At 38.8% G+C, this 19,568-nt stretch overlaps 1 protein-coding gene across 3 annotated transcripts in view; it reads left to right on the top strand.

Annotated features, from left to right (window-relative positions):
• Nucleotides 1-15,242, top strand: part of Helz (helicase with zinc finger) — a 165,388-nt gene extending 150,146 nt beyond the window's left edge. For all 3 annotated transcript variants that reach the window (XM_058572203.1, XM_046422612.1, XM_046422611.1), the window contains exons 32-33: nucleotides 3,785-4,037; nucleotides 7,615-15,242. In XM_058572203.1, coding sequence (XP_058428186.1) covers nucleotides 3,785-4,037; nucleotides 7,615-7,949 — 588 coding nt within the window. In that variant the 3' untranslated portion in view covers nucleotides 7,950-15,242. The remainder of the gene's footprint in view (nucleotides 1-3,784; nucleotides 4,038-7,614) is intronic.
• The last annotated feature ends 4,326 nt before the right edge of the window (nucleotides 15,243-19,568 follow it).

Here is a 19,568-nt window from a genome sequence, read left to right as displayed (position 1 = left end):
TCTTTTATTTTCATTTGTTATTATTTTAGTGGAACCTTGGACCAGGGTCCACTTTAACTCAGAATTATGCTTTTAAAAAACATTTTTTATAAGTTATCCAGTGCTTTTCAATAGAGTGTATTACATAAGCCCATAGATAGTGCTGTTGCAGACTACAGCTTATCTATTGCACATCATCTGGCTTGTGTTTTGGATTGTTTTAAAATTTACGATAGGGCTGGGGATGTGGCTCAAGCGGTAGCGCGCTCGCCTGGCATGCGTGCGGCCCGGGTTCGATCCTCAGCACCACATACAAAGATGTTGTGTTCGCCAAAAACTAAAAAAAAAAATAAATATTAAAATTTACGATATTCCTGTCCTCCTTCCATCCAAGTTTTTTTCCTTGAGGTTTCTCTGTATCTCTGCACTAAACTATAGCATGTTAAACATAAAATTATACGGTTATGGGGATTTTAACTGAAATAAGTTATTAGGCCCAGAGAGTGGTATATGGTCAGGAATTTCCTCTTCAAATCTTGGGGAATTTAAATAGATACGTTTAAGTAAATGAAGAAAATGGAAGCCATTAAATTCAGTGCTATAAAAGAGTTTTCATGACATGAAAAGATATCATTTTTTAAAGAGAAATTACCAAGCAGTGCCAGGCATAGTGGTGCATACCTATAACCACAGCTATTTGGGGGATTGAGGCAGGAAGATCAGAAGTTCAAGGCCAGCCTTGGCAACTTAGGGAGACCCTGCCTCAGAATAAAATAAAAAGGGCTGGGGATGTAGCTCAGTGATACAGCACCCCTAGATCTAATCCCTAGTACCTAAGGGGAAAAAAGTTACAAAAAAAAAAAAAAGAAGGCAAAGCATCTGCTCTTGACATTTCTACAACATTCTGCTGGAAATCTTTGCCAGTGCAGTCAGGCAAGGAAGTAAAGGAATTGAGATTGGGAAGGAAGAAATAAAATTGTCCCTAATCCCAGATGACATGCTTGTCAAAACAGAAGAAAACCCCAAAGGATCTTCCAAAAAACAAACAAAAATCCCATAACTAATTTAAGTTTCACAAGATCACACAAAAATCAATCATATTTCTATGTATTGGCAGCATGCAATTGGAAACCAAAATACAGAAATACAGGACCTAGATGCTAAAACAACTACAAAACTGCTAAAAAGGAATTTATTTGATATATAAACCATTTTATTATTTGCCATCAACATTTTCTAACCTGTGAACTCACCTTAACTCTGAGGATAGACTCCATTATAGCAAGTCACTTTTTCATGCATTTACTTTGTATTGTATAAAATAGATTACACCAGTAGACCTTCATGCACACACACACACACACACCAAAAAAAAAGTGTATATTCACTATATTTATCTAATTTAAAAGACACTAAAAGTTCAAGTTTCAGCTCTCTTTTTCTGACATAAAGGATCAATCATATTCATAATGTGATTTGAAATTGAATTTCGTATTTCATCTAGGCATTCATCTCTGTCATAGCTGCTTTGGAACCATTACAGATAATGTTATACAGTTCGTTCCCAGATCCCGCTGTGCATTTCAGCTGAGTGATTTGGGGTTCTCAATTTGGAAGATATAAATGATACACATTTTCTGCAAAATTTAATTGAATATTATCTAATATCAGCCTCTGTTTCTTTCTGAGTTTTGGTTTTCCTCATTTAAGAAATGAGGAAATGGTTCATATATCCATCCATTGTTTATACTGCTGGTTTATGTATGTTATTTAAAGAAAAGGGACTTATAGAATTAATAGGTGAAATCATATGAGAATATTTAGTATTTCATATTAGTCTACTATATCACCAGTAGACTAGTATAACCTGCTCTTTCTGAGATCAGACTCGGCATTAGTTTTTTACTTTAATATTTGCACATAAAGACTTGAGAATGATTCCCTGCAGATTGTGATGGGCTAAATTCCCCATAGAGTAATAAAAATAAACCCTTCTTTGTGATTCTAAGAGATAATTGTCTTCATTACAAAGCTTGATATAAAAGAGACTGGGAGCTATTGCAGGGCGGCTCTTCTACCTCAATCATGAAATATCAAATGTACTGATTACATTCATAGTTGACTCTAAATTAATCAGGATGGTTAATAGTCTCAAAACCAGGATCAATCAAACTAAAAACAAAACCAGGATCAAAATTATAGTGGTTTTGTTTTTTGGGTTTTGGGTTTTGTTTTTTTTTTAAACCATTGAAAACATTTCCTTTAAGGAAGAGTAAAATTAAAGTTGGATTTTTTAAAAAAGGAAAAAGAAATAAAGATGGATTTAGATGTTTTTCTGAGACATAGAAGAACAAAAAAAATGTATGAGAAAAGGAAGGTGATAGTAGTACTTTGCCTTCCTCATCCAGTGGCTGAGACTGCGAATGCAGTGATCCGGCCAGTAGTGAAAGAACTGCTCTCTCTGCCCTTTACTCCGACCACACCCACTCTCTTCCCTGCCTTGTATCCTAGTGGTTTCTTGGGTCTTCCCCTTAGACTGTTATTGCTTACACCCACACTTCCCCCATTTAGTTGGCCTGAGGGTGTCTACCTGTCCAAAAAACATCCTACTATCACTGTGCCTTATCATCTCTCTCTCTCTTCTCTTTAATCCAACCTCCACCTACAATATTGGTGAAAGAAAGATTCCTCAGAATCAAAATTGACCACAAGTTGAAGAGCAAATTTATTATTATTGGGAGAAACTATAAAAAGCCAGTCCCATCCTGTCAATTAAGATGGATCATGTCATCTTTACATTACAGTAAAACAGGAACCCTGCTTATGCACCAGGAATGAATCTAAATGCTATGCACACTTAACTCATTTAATTCTCTCAACAGTCCCAGGGTACTGGGGGTAATTAATTTTACAGACGAAGTCTCTATGAGGTTAGGTCAGTTGCCCAGGGTCACACTGCTGGTGCAAGGAGAGCGTGAAGTCCCGCACAGCTGGCCTGGCTCCAAGTAGAAGCTGCTGCCTCACCTTGTTGCACACAGCTGTGCTGTTAGGACTGACACCGAGTAGGGTCACCAGAGGCAGGCAATGACAAATGAGAGTGCTTAGGTTACTAAGAAGCCTCAGAATGGCTGGGAAATAGCTGTCTGCAGAGTAAGGGATTTGGGGTTGTGCAAATTCAGGACATTTAGAGAAGAAGATATATGTAAGTTAATCTGATTTCAGACATGTAAAGAATATTTTGAGCAATGAATAGTCTCTGTCACTCGAACAAGCAAAAGAAAATGCAGTGACGTCCAGTCAGAAATGCTTATGCTGGACAGGAAGAATCTTATGTTGCCACCAGGTCTAAGGAGAAATAGCTGGGGAGTTGTGAAGGCCCTGGAGAAGAGTCTAGAGCAGATGGCCCTGCTCAAGAAGCTACGATTCAGCTGATATGTGGCAACTTCGCCCATTTCGTTTTGAACAGCTGTGCTGCTTCTTTGTGTTCTTACTCTACTGATACCTAGAACAGAGTTTTAGAACTAGAGACAACTTGTTCAACTCCTGTGTTTTACAGATAAAGGAACAAAATCAGAAATCAGGCATGTATTGTCACAAGACTGTCTCACAGGACAGAGCTGAGTTTTGAACCCCAGTTGGCTGACACCATGTCCAGTTTTCAGACTGCTTTTTTTTTTTCAGTCACAGAAGAGAACATTCTTGAGATTTTCTGCTTAATAATAAAATGAGGTTGCTGTGGGCCTGACATGGGAAGGAGTGTGGAATAAGGTGTTGCAACTCATGAAATGTCCTTTTTTTTGAGTAGTATGAGCCCAGAGGACCTGGTCGGCCCTTGTACCAAAGAAGAATCTCATCTAGCTCAGTCCAGCCTTGTTCTGAAGAAGTAAGTGCTCCCCCAGACAGCCTGGCGCCGTGTAAAGAGCTTCAGGACCACGGTGACCCACCTTCTTTCAGCTTCTCAGCCTCAGAGTCCTGGGCGAACACCACCTCATCGGCCCCCTACCAGAACATTCCGTGCAATGGATCCAGCAGGACAACTCAGCCCAGAGAGTTGATAGGTAAGGCAGGGTAGGTGGGGCCCCAAAGTACAGTGGTTTTAACTCCAGTGCCTGAGTGTTGACAAGGCTTGCTTTCTTAGAAGAAAGTACAAGTAAATTAATCTGATTGCAGGCATATAAAGAATATTTTGAAGAAAGCAATATGTAGTATCTGTCAATGGATTGACTACAAAAAATGCAATGGTGTCCAGTTTGGAGGGTTTATGCTGGACAGGAGGAATCTTATCTTGCTATCAGGTCTAAGGAGAAATAAGCTGGGGAGTTGTGAAGGCCCAGGAGATGAGTCCAGAAGGGACTGAGGCCCCATTTGCATTATTATCTTTGAACAGTATTCAGTGCTCAGAGGTTGTGCCCTGGGCATAGATATTAATTTAGGAATATGTTGATTCCATTTTTCCATTGTCTGGAAGGTTAGTAGATATATCCTTGTTTAAAAACTGATTATTTTGACCTGTTGTTGAATAAAAGAAGTAATGGAACTTAAAATATAATTTTAAATATTTAGAACCACTTTCTCTTGAGAAAGTTCTGTTTTCTATTTTGGGAGATTTGTTTTGTTCCATCAGGCTTAAGGGTGGCAGTCGGCTGGGTGGCTAGCACTTTTAAGGGTTGGTTGTCAGCAAGCCATGGAGAGTGCACTGTATGATGCAGTGGCCATGGGAGGCCAGCAGCGTTCCATCGGGTTTAGAAATCCTGTGTGTAGCCACACGTTGGCACAGGTGTCCACGGCTGATGAACAAGAGAGTGCGGGAGGCTGGGAGTGGAGAAGGCTCTGGAACTGGAACTCTACCTGGAAGGTCCAGAGCTTTTCTCTTTGACTTCAGAACAGGACTCCCTTCCATCTTTCCTCTGTTCCCTTTTCTTAAAAATTATATTGAACATAAAGAAACTATTACCTCAGTTTTCCAGTGTTCTCTTTGGAGGCCATAGACCCTGATCTCTGTGAACAAGTCTGAGATCTTTCTGTTCTGGTAGCGTCAAAATTAATTTTGTTCATCTTTAGAATGTGAATCGATTGTTTCTGTAACTGACCCATTTTTGAGAAAGTGCTGCATAAGCATATTTTTAGAACAGTGGTCGTGTTAGGGCAAAAACATGTGAAAGGTTTTGCTTTTGTTTCGTAGTAAGAGATATTGTCATTTTCATCTTTCAGCATTCATCAATGCTTACTTTGTGTAAGCAGCTGTATTTTGCCTAGGGTTGCTTAGTCATTTTTAAGATATTATGTAAATACATTCAGGTTAGCATATTTAAAACATGTAAATTACAAATCAGTGGTGTTAATTTGTTACTTTTGCATTATTTTGTTTATTATAAGAAAGTTAAAAAATAACATCATTTCTTTTTTTTTTCCACCTAAGTTTTAGGTTAGCATTTGGCCAAAATAATTTAAAATTTGACCTGAGCTGATAGGGTAGAAAGTTCCTGAACAGACCCCTAAAGCTCAAGTCATTTATTATGTCTTTTCTGCAAATATAGGCTGATGATTACTTTCTTTATTGCTGGGAGATAAATTTAGTTTTTCTTAGATGAAAGTAATTAAGGATGAAAAAATCAATTCAAAATCACCAGTATTCAGAAGCATAACTTCTTGTTCATAAGTTTGTTTTTGTTCATTTGTTTTTTTGGAGTTGTTTATTTATTTTAGAGAAATGTAGTGGTGGTGGTACATCAGACAGAAAATAACCACCACATAAGAGTTTTGAGATTTGTTTCTTGAATGAAGAAAGTCATATCATGTTGCTTTTAAATTAAAAGAGATAAGTGTTCTAGGAAAATATTAAATCCTTTAAAATAATCTTGAACAATTTTTTAAATAAGTTTTAAATAGTACCATAAAGTTAGTATATTGGCTAAATGAAATACTAAAAATGAAATATTTTTGCCTGAACTCCAGATACTATCAGGCAACTATTTCTGATGTTAAAATGCTTTTAAAACTTTGTCATATTGGGTGTGAAGTAGTGTCTATCAAGTTTTACCAGTGTTTTAGGAAATAATAAACCATTCTAGTATGGGTTTGAAAAAGAAATCTCGGGCTGGGTGTGGCTTAGTGGTAAAATGCTTGCCTAGTATATGTGAGGCACTGGGTTTGATTCTCAGCACTGCACATAACTAAACAAAAAAACAAATAAAATAAAGGTCCATTGACAACTAATATGTGTGTGTGTGTGTGTGTGTAAATATATAAAGTAATCTTAACAGGGTTGATTGCTTGGTTTTGAGAGGGTCTCACTATGTTGCCAGGCTGGCCCTAAACTCCTGGGCTCTAGTGATCCTCCTGGTCCAGCTCCCCTTTAGTTGGGACCACAGGGCCACCACTCCTAGCAACAGGGTTTCTTTTTTCTTTTTTTCTAAACTTATTTTGAATTCAGGAGTAGAACAGCCTTGTTAAATATTGTAGACTTGTAGATCTAGAGAGGGAAATATCCATTCTCCCTCTATTTGGTAGTTGTCTTGAGCTACACCTGCAGGAAACAGAACTGACTCAGCCTAGCTCAAGTACAAAGACTTTGATTGGCAGTAAGGTTCAGGAAGCCAACTGGATGCATGAGAAGACCTGGATGGTTTTCTGAGATATTTATTCTATGTAAAGTACACAGCACAAAGTGCCTATCCTCTAGTAAAAACTCAGGTACTAGATGTGATTATCCTGACCTCCCTGAGCAGGCCCCATGGCTTCCTTTGTGGACTCACTCCTTTCTTCTGCTCTTCTTTGTGGATCAGTCTTCAGATTGCTCTGCCTTCTTCCTGTGTGTTTAAGTTGCACATTTACGGCTTTGAGCGGGCTCCACATAACTGAGCTACAGGTCTCTGTCTATCTAAATTCTGATAAAGAATGAAAAAAGCTATGGTTTTGTGGGCAACAGCACTGGTTAGAAATGATGAAACCAAACAAAGGTCTTGAAAGTCAGGCAGATGATAGGGAATGTGGCAGCTTACAGCCTTTTCTTTCCCTCACTTACTCCATGCTTGCTGATACTGTATTACAGGGAAGCACGGCACTGTGAGCAAATGGGATCTGTGCCACTGATTAGTTAGGATAGTATTCTGAGTTATTTTGATCTGAAGTTTGCATATGTAGCTCTTTTTTATTTAAGGCAAAAACATATTTACAATCTGTGAGCAGCTAGTATGATAAGTATAAAAATACAATTGTAAAAATTATTTTTTATTTCTCAGCAAGGCTTCACATTTGACCTTCAGTTTTTTAAAAATTTATTCTAATTTGTTACATATAACAGCAGAAGGCATTTCAATTCATATTATACATGTAGAGCACAATTTTTCATGTCTCTGGTTGTACACAAGGTAAAGTCACACCACTCATGTTTGACCTTTAGTTTTTACAGGTTAGCTATCCCAGCCCATGGTTGTTTCATGTGTCTAATAGGTAGAGGAGTTTGGTTAGATGTGTTGTGATTGCAGCATTTTGTGCCGGAGTTTGACCTTGTGGCTACACTGTCTCTCCCCAAGTTCCTGGAGATGATTCCTAGCTCTGAGCCTCTGAGCTGGGGACACGTGTGAACACCACCGGGCGGGTCCTTAATCCAGTGTTGCTGTTCTCTGCTTTTAGCTCCACCCAAGACTGTCAAACCCCCTGAGGATCAACTGAAGTCTGAAAACCTCGAGGTGTCTAGTTCCTTCAACTATAACATGCTGCAGCATCTCGGGCAGTTCCCACCCCTCATGCCCAACAAGCAGATCGCAGAGTCGGCCAACAGCAGCAGCCAGCAGAGTCCGGCAGGCAACAAGCCAGCCATGTCCTACGCCAGCGCACTGCGGGCACCCCCCAAGCCCAGGCCCCCACCTGAGCAGGCCAAGAAGAGCAGTGACCCCCTGTCTCTGTTCCAGGAACTCAGCTTGGGGAGCTCCTCCGGCAGCAATGGCTTTTACTCCTATTTTAAATAATCACTTTTTTTTTCCTCAAGGGAGAATGTTTTAATTTCTGTTTGTATGAATAGAATTAAGGTAGTTGGACTTCACCTATAGATGCACAGTTTCCTTTGTTTTAATATTAAATATGTTCTCACTTGATTGCTTTGCTGCTAGACTTGCAACTAATTTTTTAAAAGTATATTCCATTATTTTGCATTTTTGATGTGAGTCAGAATTTTGACAGCTTTTATGTAGAATAAAAGATATTTTTGAATTTGTGTATTGTTACATATGTTTGCATCAAGCTAGCAGCTAAGAGGTTAATTGTGCAACTATAAAAAAAAAAGAAAAAAAAGTTTGTCTAAAATGTATTTAAAAAGAAAAAAAATTGTAAGTAGCATTTACATTTATTCAATAATATTACCATATGCTGGGTTTCTGTACCAGAAATGGCCAGTTGATGTACAAATGTATGTTATTTTTGCTCAAATTCATTTAAAATTTTTTTAATAAAGGGGCAGCATCTTCTAAATACTTTTAAGTTTTATCAGCTTTTTTTTTTTGTGACAGGATGCTGCATTCTGAAACTTTTATAGTTTTAGACTCTGTGATATGCTGTTGTAATCTCCATCCACCGTAGGAGAGAATTAAAGGCATTCTTTGCAGGTGTATTTTGTGTGCCACTGTTTTTTGAAATGTGAAAAACATTGGCATACTTAGTTATTTTTTTGGACAAGCTACACTTCAAGCTTGTTTTTAATGTTAATTTGATAGTGTGTTTTTTTTTTTAAACAAATCATGAAGCTGAAAAATTTTTAGGATTGTTGGTGCTTAGTAGACTTGATAACTATTTTAAAAATGCGTGAATTTAGTAAAACCCTTTTTTTCTCACTATGCATGTGTAAATGTTTGTAACCTGGCTTCCCCCAACTCCAGTGGTATAAAGAATTGTGCCGCTTAAAGATTTGGGTTTTTTTTTCCCTCCAGTAAAAATTTTGGTACCTTATTTGATGTTTACATTAAAATGTGACATTATACATGGCGATTCAAATATTTTGCTAGTTGTTTTGTTTGAGGAACATCATTAAAGAAAAAGTATAATGTTTGTCAAAAACTGATCAAAATTCATCAGAATTTGGGGCAGAAACTACTCTTGTTTTTATGTATTTCAATTCTTCTAAAAAATCCCTATTGAACTTATAAAAAACTATAAAATTTGAATAACTGTCTTAAATATTCTACAGTCTGACAATTGTTTTGAATGAACTTTGGTAAAATCCAAAGGAAAATGTTTACCCTCTTAAAATTTGTGGTCCTATTATACATTTGAAGCAATGCATGTCCTGATCATTTTCTTGATGTAGTAGTGATACTTTTGTATTTCAGAGATATCTTGAAACTACAGTGTAACTTTTTTTTCTTTTTTTTTAATAAGATAAGGCCGGGAACATTTCATATGAACTGAACCTCCCTGAGGATCCATTCAAAAATAGTTTTTTGGAAGACTACTTTTGATAGACCATCCTGTATTCACAATACATTTTTAAAACAGGGTTGAAAGTGACAAGGGTAAAGAAAAGCTACTTATATCTCTTAAGTGACTAGAGGTTAGTTCCTGTTGGCCAGCTACAGCTCCCTGTTGTCCTCAGATAATTTGGGATGAATGTGTGCCTTTGGTTAAAGGATAGCAAGCTGCAGGACAAATGAAGCGTGCCTCATGTCAGTTCTACCTTTCTGCCCAGAGTACCGTTCATCTGTAGTGGCTTCATAGCGAGTGATGTGGGTTTCTGTCTGGGTGGCAGAGGTAAACGTGGAGACTGCAGATGTGTCAGTCACAGGTGGAAAGCAGCCAGTGAGTGAACAATGGCCCTGGCTTTATCTGTACAAGGTCACATGAGCACGTTTAGCTATGTCAGTTTTGCTTAGCCTACTTCAGCCAGAGGAAGGAAGAATTGTGCCATATTGCTATGTATTTGGAACTCTATACAAAGCTCAAGACATAGCCTGATTGAAAATTAGGTCACCCCAATGTGAGATGTCTGTGAAAGATAGTTGTCCCATCAGTGATGATTTCCCCTTACACCCATGCAGTATGCAGGACAACCCAAGCTGGATGAATGTTCCAAAGCATTTTGATGATATGAAGACAGAATTGTACTGTCTGGGCCTTCTGCTAACCTCTTGTCATGAGGTTATCGCCTCATTGTCTGTTTTCCGTACTTGAATCTTCAACAGTTTTAAATTATTTATGTGTCTGTTTAGTTAAGGAGGTCATGTGCACACCACCTCATATAAATGTATTGATGAGGGAAGTGGGTTAAGGAAGCTGGTAAGTGGCTTTGCCATTCTCTTCTTTAGCAGTTATTTCTAAAATGAACAATCAGAGCTATTTATTAGTCCATGCTCTAAGTGCCCAGGCATTCCTCATCTCCCTCTTCTACAGCTAGCCAAGGATTTGAATGCTTCCATCCGACACTTTTGTCATTCTGGATTAAATGCTCATTTTAACCCCTGACAAGCTTCCTCTTTCTCAGTTTAATGCCCTCTTTCCAACTGTGCTTTAAAGAATCTTTTTCATGCACAGTGTCTTGTAATGGTTTTGAGCAAGTCTTGCTACAAGAATCATTGCAAGTTTCCATTGAAATGAGGCTTGGCTTCTATGCTCTTTAGCAGCATTTGGGTACGATTAGCAGGTACACAAAAGTCATACTTATAAAAATAACTTGTTTTTTTATTCCATATCTTAGGTTCAACCTTAGAGCTCAGAATGAAAACATAGACACACTTTCAAGAAAACTTGATGATAGCTCTGAGATAATACCAATTATTACCAACTTCCTTTTCCAAAACAGAGGTTGATTGTTCGCATGGTTTCTTTTTGCTTCTTTGTTCTTTGAATCACTCTGAAGTTTCCTTGTTCTTGCCAGAACTATTTTTTATTCATTTCACTTTTTAATTTCAGTGCAACTAAAGATGTTTTCTTTTAATCTTCAATTCTTTTGGGTAATAGTGTGTATTCATGCTAATTTTTTTTCCTGATCTAAAAATGCATTTTTGTTAAGATTTGAAGAGCCTTTTTCACTGTAATGTGGATATTTTCCGGTGTTTTGTTTGTTGCTTTGGCATATGCTTTGTCAAATTGTTAGAGCAGAGCTTTGTTTTTGACTAGCCAGTAGTTAATTATTGACCATTTAAACTAACATAACCCCAGTTTTCCTTTCTTCACGCAGCTTTGCTTTTTGTCCAGGTCATCTTGTGTCTGTGAAATACCAAACTGCTGGCAGTATGTTTTTATCATCAGAGACTCTAGAGTAAGTTCAGGTTTGGTGTAAACATCAACTGGTCTTTTCAGTTCAAATAACTGCAGAATAAGTAAAATAAGTAGAATTCCCACTGACTAAGCATTACCTACTTAAACACAGCAACCTTAAGACCTATTTATGAAAATAGTTTCCTTGTTTATGAAGGCATTGAAGTTGCTGAGAAAGCTAACTGAATTTTCTAACTTTGAGATAATTAATATATAGTATTGTGGTGTTCTAGTGTAGTTGATTTTATATGTTTTCAATATTTTTCACCTCAAGAGCAAAGCTATACTCATAAAAGAATGTATCTCTAGCCATCTTGGCAAAAAGTCAGGGTGTGAAAACAATATCCAGATCAATTTTAGTATGGTTATTAAGAAAATTAGATTTCCTGAAATAGCCATTTAAAAAGAAACAGCCATGGTAGCATTGTTCCATCGTGAGGTTGTTTTTATAAAAAGGAATCCCAGAAAAATTCACAAAAGACATGTTAAAAACGTTGAATATATCAAAAGGTGAATTGCTGCTTTAAACAGTCACTTAGGTCGACCATCTCCTTTTTTCCTCTTTCCAGCTCCTCAGTTTGTCATAATGTATCTGCTCTGATCTCCCAGACCTCATTTCTGGCTAACAGTCCCCTTAACATGAGAAAGTCCTCAGTTTCTACATCACCCTGGGTGTCTTCCTGAATCCTGAGGCAAAGTCTTCATGGGTCTGATTGTCTCTCCCCTCCTATCCCATGATCCATGTTCAGACAGCCTAGAAGCTAGAAATCCCTGGACGGTGTTTTATAATTTATCTTGTTCAAAATATCACCTGGTGGTGGTGGCCACACGTTGTAAAGGAGTCAGAGTAGGTGGCACCTCAGTCTTCACAGTGCCCAGCAGGATAGGCTTCTCCAGTTGTCCATCTATGTGAGAGTGGACATTTATTTGCTGAAAGTTTACTGTAAAGCTGTTAAATTTACACTTACCACTTTCACCCCTGTTTAATTAACAATCTCAAGACCTTTGCTGCACAGAAAGAATCTTAATGAATGTTTCACGTTCTTAAAAACACATGTAGAAAATGGCATTATGTTATTACATTAAGCTAGAATATTGAATTAAACATGTTAAAAACCAATTTTAATGTAACATTTAAAAGTTTTGAACTTCCTGAAAATATCAACTTTTGAATGATCTTTAAAGAAACAGCTGTTAGAGCTCCAAATTGTTTTTGAAGGAGGTACCGAAGAGAAGAATCTAGACTTACAAATGTGAACTGTGGTTAAATCCCAGACCCAGTTATACAGTGGTACTCTAGACCTTCTAAAACTGGAGTGTTAGGAAAACCCAGAGATGTTCATATAGTTTCAGTAATCAGAGTTTTAGACCAGACTTTATTTGGGATTTGTTCAACAGAGAGATTTTATTTTGATACAAATATTAAGCATAAAGCATAGTAAGTTTTATATAATTCTATGAGTTCATTAAACAATATTATGAAATTTTCATTATGTTCTTGGGGAGTCTTTTTAGCTATTTCTACCTCATGTATGAGGTCTCTTCTGTATTTTATTTTGCATATTAGCATGTGATTGCCTGCCTTAGAAATATGTATAGGAGGGGAAATCAATATTATCTTTTAAGAAATTTTTGGTTTTACAAAATAATTGTTTTTATTAATACGTTAATGTTTGAGAAATAAGGGGGAAGGGTGGCAAATGACATAGGTTTCAACAGAGTAGTATCTATATACAAACCTGTCCTATTTAAGATTTTAGAATTGTGACAGGATAAATGAAAAAAAGAAAAAAAAAAAGTGGTTCTCAAACTCTAGCCAGCATCAGACTTACCTCAAGGTTTAGTTGAAGCACAGGTTGCTGGACCCCACCCCAGAGTTCCTGATTCTAGCAGGCTGGAACCTGATCACTGGCATTTGCAACAAGTTCCCAGTAATGTTGCCAGTCCAGGGACCACACTTTGAGAATCACTGGTCTAGAGAAAGTCTGAAGGTCTTTCCAGCCATGCATTTATTTACTCAATATAAAAAAACAACAACTGATCTTTTGAGTCATTTTTATAATTCTGATGCCATGAGTGGCACATTCATGGAGAAAGACTCTGCTTTTGGATTGGCTGCCACCCCTCTTCTCCTCCCCAGTGGGGTCTGTGCTGCTCTTCCTCATTAGGGTGAAGGAGCTTTTTCACTTCCGGGGTGAGTTGGTTTTGTGTACACTGCTGCCTGGACTTTGGTCTGGAAGCTGTGTGTGTGTTTGATGTGCTTAGAGTCGATCTTGATGATCCCTGCACGTGGAGACGAGAATTATGGAAAGAAGCCATCAGCATGTCACGAGAGTGCACTTTGCATTTATCGAGGCACTAAGTACAGGAGTCCCTGTCCTGAGATGGCAGTGACATGGAGCATTGAAAATGATAGATAATACCCAAATAATGTATTCTGTAGGTTTTTTTTTTTTTTTTTGGGCGGGGGGAGGGGAGGGTGAGGGCAAAGGATTTGCTTTTCAAATCGTGTGTTTCTCAGGTTAACAAAGTTATTTTAGATTCTCTGCCATGCCAGCAGGTTTTAGGGAGAGGTGGTGTCTATGGCAGAAAATAAATAATTGTTTCTGATTTCTTTGCTACCTTTAAAAAAATCTGTTTGCAAATCAGTTTTGGGGAATCTACCACCTACACAGCATGAGTTATTCATAAATATACATGTATGAGCAAGTTATTTTTGAGAAAGAAACTGCCTGTCACCTAGTAAATCTGACAGGTCTTTGGATATTTTTACATTTGTGTGGTGTTGTTTTAATATCCAACCTGGACTGCACCATGGGGGTAGTGGGCTCTGCTTCTGGTTTTTAGTTTGGCTTTGAATTTACTGAGATAACTAGCAAAAAAAATAAAATCTATTTTTAAGGTAATAGAGTATAGAATGACTTAGGCCTAGAAGTATACATGATGACCAACTTCTAGAATGCACGGCTGTGGAACTCTTCAAACTGTACTTCCTAGTTAAAAGGCTTGATGACCTCTGGGGAGGGTTGGTGGTCTGTTGGGCACAGGTTCCTCTATGTAGTCCCAGCTCTTGGGGAGCTTTGGTTTATTTACACTTGGCCTTGCATGATACCTTGTATGCAAAGACCTCTTCATATCTTTCAGTAGGTCAGAGGGCACTTTTGTCCAGGCTAAAGTTCCAAAGTGTCGCACCTGAGGATGTTTCTCAGCACCCCCACCTCTCACTACAGAGGAAGGGTCCTGAATATCCAGGATCACACCTGCTCCTATAAATCCATGTATATGACATTATGTACATCACGTACTGTATCTGATTTCTGTGCCAGTCATCTGACCTGATTCTTTGAAGCCCATGAAGGTACTGGTTATATGTAGTAGTTGTATCCTAGGTAAATATGGTGATTAAAATACTTCTCTAAATTATAAAGGTAATGGGTTTTGCATTTTATTAAAGGGTCCTGTTATTACTGACACAGGATTTTTTTTTTTTTAATGCTTCAAAAATACAGTTCTCTAACTTGTTCATCCAACTTCATAGGATCAGTTACTTAGCAAATTCATACTGGTTCTTATTGGAAAGCTTTCCTAAAGGAGGCCATATAAAATTGAACTGGTCCGTTTCCATCTCTTTGAAGCACCGGTTATACAGCCACCGAATTGAGCATAATTATTTTTCTTTGCAGTAAATGATACCTCATCTAAGAGGCTCTAATACCTGAAGAGTTTATTCTTTAAAGTAAAAATGACTTTGTACCATAAAATAACCCCAAAGCTACTCTCTAGGATTTTTATTTTCTTCTTTCCTTGTCTGTGTCTCTTCTTTTCTAACCTAGTTTTTTGGAATTACTTTAGCTACTTCAGTTCCTTAGAACAAATTTTGAACTTGGGGTCTACAGTTCCTACAGTGTGGTCATTGTCTCAGTGAAGTTCTTTTGTTTTAAAAGATTCATGGTAACACAAAATGTATTTTACTGCTACAACTAAAATGTATTTATAATAAAATGCCTTTTTAATAATTCGAAGATTCAGTTATTATGTGTGTGAACTATAATTCTCTGCTTCCTTTTACTTCTAAGTTCAAACATCTCACAGAAATTGAATGTTTCAATTTTATTCATATCAAATGGTAAAACTAATGGAAGGGAGAAACTTTACATCAGTTTGTTAAGTTGTGACTCTAGATGCCAGGAATTTGTGAGTTGACTTAAACCCCCAAACTTCAGCAGAAGCAAAAGCCTTAAGACTTTAAAGTGTCACCTGACAGTTTAAAGGTCACCAGTGGTCAGTGAGAAAATGATCCCTTTTCAAATTGTCATTAAACAAGGATCTGAATTGTTAAAAATGTCGTGAATTAGTCTTTAACAAATCACTTGGTTGTTAATTCTGGGCTTGTGTGCCCCGAATTTGAGAACTCATAAGCCTAATGTACATCAATATATTATGAAGGTATAGTAATGCACTTCACATTGATTTGTGACAAGTGTTAATTCACCTATCAAAAAAAAAAAATTTTTTTTTCTGGCTGTGCAGAAAATTGCTCTGAGTCAGGGTCTTGTTTTTTGGGGGGAGAAATAATTGTTTGCATTGACTGATAGAAATTTTAGGAAGCATTAGCAGGTCACTAAATACTTTGTGTACCCTATTTTATTTTATTATTTTTTTTAAAGAGATAATTTTTTGAATATTTATTTTGTAGTTTTCAGTGGACACAATATCTTTATTTGTATGTGGTGCTGAGGATCGAACCTCGCATGCCATGCCAGCGCGCTACCGCTTGAGCCACATCCCCAGCCCCCCTATTTTATTTTTAACATCCTATTCATGTGGCACTATAAATTTAGCTTGAATATACCTTAAGGTTTATAAATGGAAGTAGATAGGATAGTCAGCAAGGACAGCTTAAAATCCACATCATTGCAGTGAATCTGTGTGTGTGTGTGTGTTGTTTTGCGTGCTGGTATTGAACCTAGGGCCTTGCACATCCTAGGCAAGTGCTCTACCATTGAGCTACTTGGCCCAACTGAATCCATTGTTAGGCTAGTTATCTTGTTTTGTTAAATTGATATGGCATAAATCTTTGAATTTTGGAAAGAAAAATAGTTCTTTCCATATAAAGTCCAGTGAATTTGGAAGTCTCCTTGCGCTGCTGTCTGCTCCTGATGAAGTAACCCCAGCTCCCACTGTCAGTGGGAAGGTGCAAATGACCCCCTCATTGGTGTCCTTTGGTATTGATATGAAAGTGTGAAGCTAATAGGAAAAAACAAGCAAGGTGGGAAATTCTGTGTGTCAGGTCCCACAGGGGATGGAGACTGGTGGAAGAGGTGGGATGGTGAGTGGTCTGCCCTGAACTGGGTCAATCTGGAACATCCAAATGCCCCCGTGGTTGATTTTTTTTATTTTTATTTTTTTGATACCAGGGATTGAACTCAGGGGCATTTAACTACTGAGTTGCATCCCCAGCCATATATGTATGTATGTATATATATATATATATATATATATATATATACACACACACACACACACATGTATGTATGGGTTTTTTGTTTTTTTGCTTCGGGCCTCACTAATTTGCTCAGGCTGGCTTTGAACTTGTGATCCTTCTGCCTCAGCCTCCCAAGCTGCTGGGATTATAGGAGTGCGCCACAGTGCCTGGCCTGTGGTTGATTATAAGCATCTGAGGAAAGCTTGGTCAGAAGTTGACTCTGCTGCTTGACTTCCAAGGTTCTGTCCAGACCAGTCAGTTCCCTAAGGGTGGAAATTCACTTTTTGACTCACTTCCTGTTCATCCTACCAGTGGCAGCCAGGCACCTCTGTGGACCTGATCTGATCGGGCCACTCTTCTGGAGAGTCATGTGTGGCTCTCCACCACAACCTGAGTTTCTTAGCTGGGCTCTCAAGGCATCCCAAGTCTCCTTCCTGGGCACTGCCATCGCAGGCTATGGTGGACCAGTCCCGTTCTGCCTGCACAGGCCCTTGACTTTCTTGCTGCTCTATTTGGCTCAGGCCCTTTGGCCCTCAAACCCAGTCCCCAGATGTACTTCTGGGAGTTTTAGTTACTAATCAAGACTAAATTTCACCTCCTTATGCTCACTGGTGGAATTAACCCTGCTTCTCTCTGTGCCTACAGTTAAGCCTTGTCACAGGTTTTGTATTAAAGAGTTTGTGAACTTCTGGTTGACAGGGGTCATGTCCTCAGATCTCTAAACCTATAGCACCAGCCCTATACCTTATATAGAAAACGGCCTTCCATGCTTGGGGCAGCTGGGTCTCAAGGTTTGATTGAAAGAAGAGCTTAAAGATGCTTCCCCCTCCTCCTTGGTGTCATCTGCCAACACAGTGTGGTCAGATGACAGCCCTTGGCAGGAGCAATGGCCTAGGGTGAAGGAGGACTAAGCTGTCCTCTGCAGTGATGCCCCTACCCCCTCCACACAGCTCTCTGAACAGTGACAGTGGTAGTAGCATTCACATGTATTTTGTGCCTTACCAGGTATCACTGTTAGAACCTTTCGTTTGACAGCTTCACCATGGTTATGTCAATTTTGATGGTTGCTGCCTCCTTTAGCACAGGCTGGTCTGTAGGCATATACCTACCATGCAGAGCTCTGGAAACATGATGAAATTCCCCTTTGTCTAAGGCTCTGGTTGATGTTAAATCCGCAGAGAGAGGTAATTAAGTTGAATAGGAGCTGCAACTTGCAAAACCTATGTGGTATTATCCCCACTCTTAGCTCATTAAAACTGATGCTCTGCAAATTGATTTAAACTGTTGTTTCAGGAAACTGTGCCGCTAATCCCTGAGAATAAAGTGGTACTAGTTGGCTGATTCAGAGGAGCCAGGGCTGGCCACTGGAAGGTGGGCGTGGCCGGCTGGCCACTCAAAGGGAGCCTGAGGAGAAGGTAGTTTTGGTGGTGTTCCTCCCTAATTGAACAGAAGCGCTGGTGACAGGCCTTCTGGATGGGCGAGGAGTGCCTGAAGTTGTCTGCAAAAATATACCGGGGATCCTAAAGGGAAAGACTTGAAGTCACCAGAGTAGTGGGCCTTGTCTTTGTCCTGGCTCTCAAACCTACCTGCTATTTTACAAAGCTATACAGAAGTGGGTCTCTAGGCTGAGGTGTTTTCTAAGAGAAATTCTTGTAGATTAAGTCTCTTTAGCTTTGTGACCAGGTTTAAAGCAAATTCCGTAGTCTGAGACACAAGTAACAGGTGATCAGAAGATGGGTAAGCTTGAGGAATCAAAGCTTTTTCTCAGGGTCCTAGGGTTTAGGTAAGTGTACCTTAAAGACCCATCTGTTAAAGGCTTGGTCCCCAGCCTGTGGTGTAATTGGAAAGGGGTGGAACCTTGAAAAGATAAGACCTAGTGGCAGCTCTTCAGGTACTGAGGGCATGATTTTGAAAGGGATGTTGTATATCAGACTCCTCTCTTTTCACTTCCCTGCAAAGAGGGAATGGCTTCTTCTGTCATGTGCTCCCACCGTGATGTGCTGTGCTACCACAGGCCCTAACTATGGTGACAACCAATCATGGACTGAAACTTCCAAAATTGTGTGTCAATGTAAACCTTTCTTCTTGATAAGTTGATTTGTCTCAGGTATTTTTTTTTTTTTTACAGTAACAGAAAACTAACACAAGTTGACCCTAGATGCCATCTGGTACCACAGCAATTCCTGCTAAGCTGGTTCATCCCAGAGAGTGGATGATAAACTCTTTTGAAGAAGAAAGTTGTGATATAGTCTAATTAAAAGTGGTTTTGTACATTTCAGCTAAGCCATTTTGGAAATCTCTCTGTACTTAAGACCATCAGCTGATATATCTTAGCTTGAAAAGTCATCTCATTTCAGAGCTACGCACAGTCACCAGCTCCACTGTAGCAAATGCAGCAGGCTTGATCTCATTAACCTGACTTGAGCCGTGAGTGAGGACAGGCCATTCTGGCTGCAGACACCTGGTGCCAGGAAATTGGATCTGGAATGGATCCTTTCTTGTTTCCAAAAGCCTTTTGGCTGCACTTTCCTGTTCTTCCTTGGAATTCCTCCCCGCCCTCTCTCCCTCAAACAGCTTTCTAGTTTATGCACGTATTCAACATACCAGAGTGTCCTGAGGACACTGTGTGCTCAACACTGAGTGGAGGACGTGGATAAAGGATTGGGATGTGGAAGGTTCTAGTTGCTAGGATGATTCTGAAGAAAATATGGGCCTTACTCTCAAAGAGTTTATCACTATCAAGGTACACAGGCCCAGTGGGCTGGCTGTTCCTGAATAGGGTAAGTACTAGGATCATGAAGAAAATATCAAGAGAACAAGAAGGTGAGAAGCATAAATTCTGCACTAAGGGGCTGGA

This window comes from Marmota monax, unplaced genomic scaffold (assembly GCF_021218885.2).
Source record: "Marmota monax isolate L192 unplaced genomic scaffold, Marmota_monax_Labrador192_F-V1.1 WCK01_AAM20220418_F8-fsc00173, whole genome shotgun sequence".
NCBI classification, from domain to species: Eukaryota; Metazoa; Chordata; class Mammalia; order Rodentia; family Sciuridae; genus Marmota; species Marmota monax.
The sequence above is the reverse complement of the archived record's forward strand: the minus strand, read 5'-3'. Positions and strand labels throughout refer to the sequence as shown.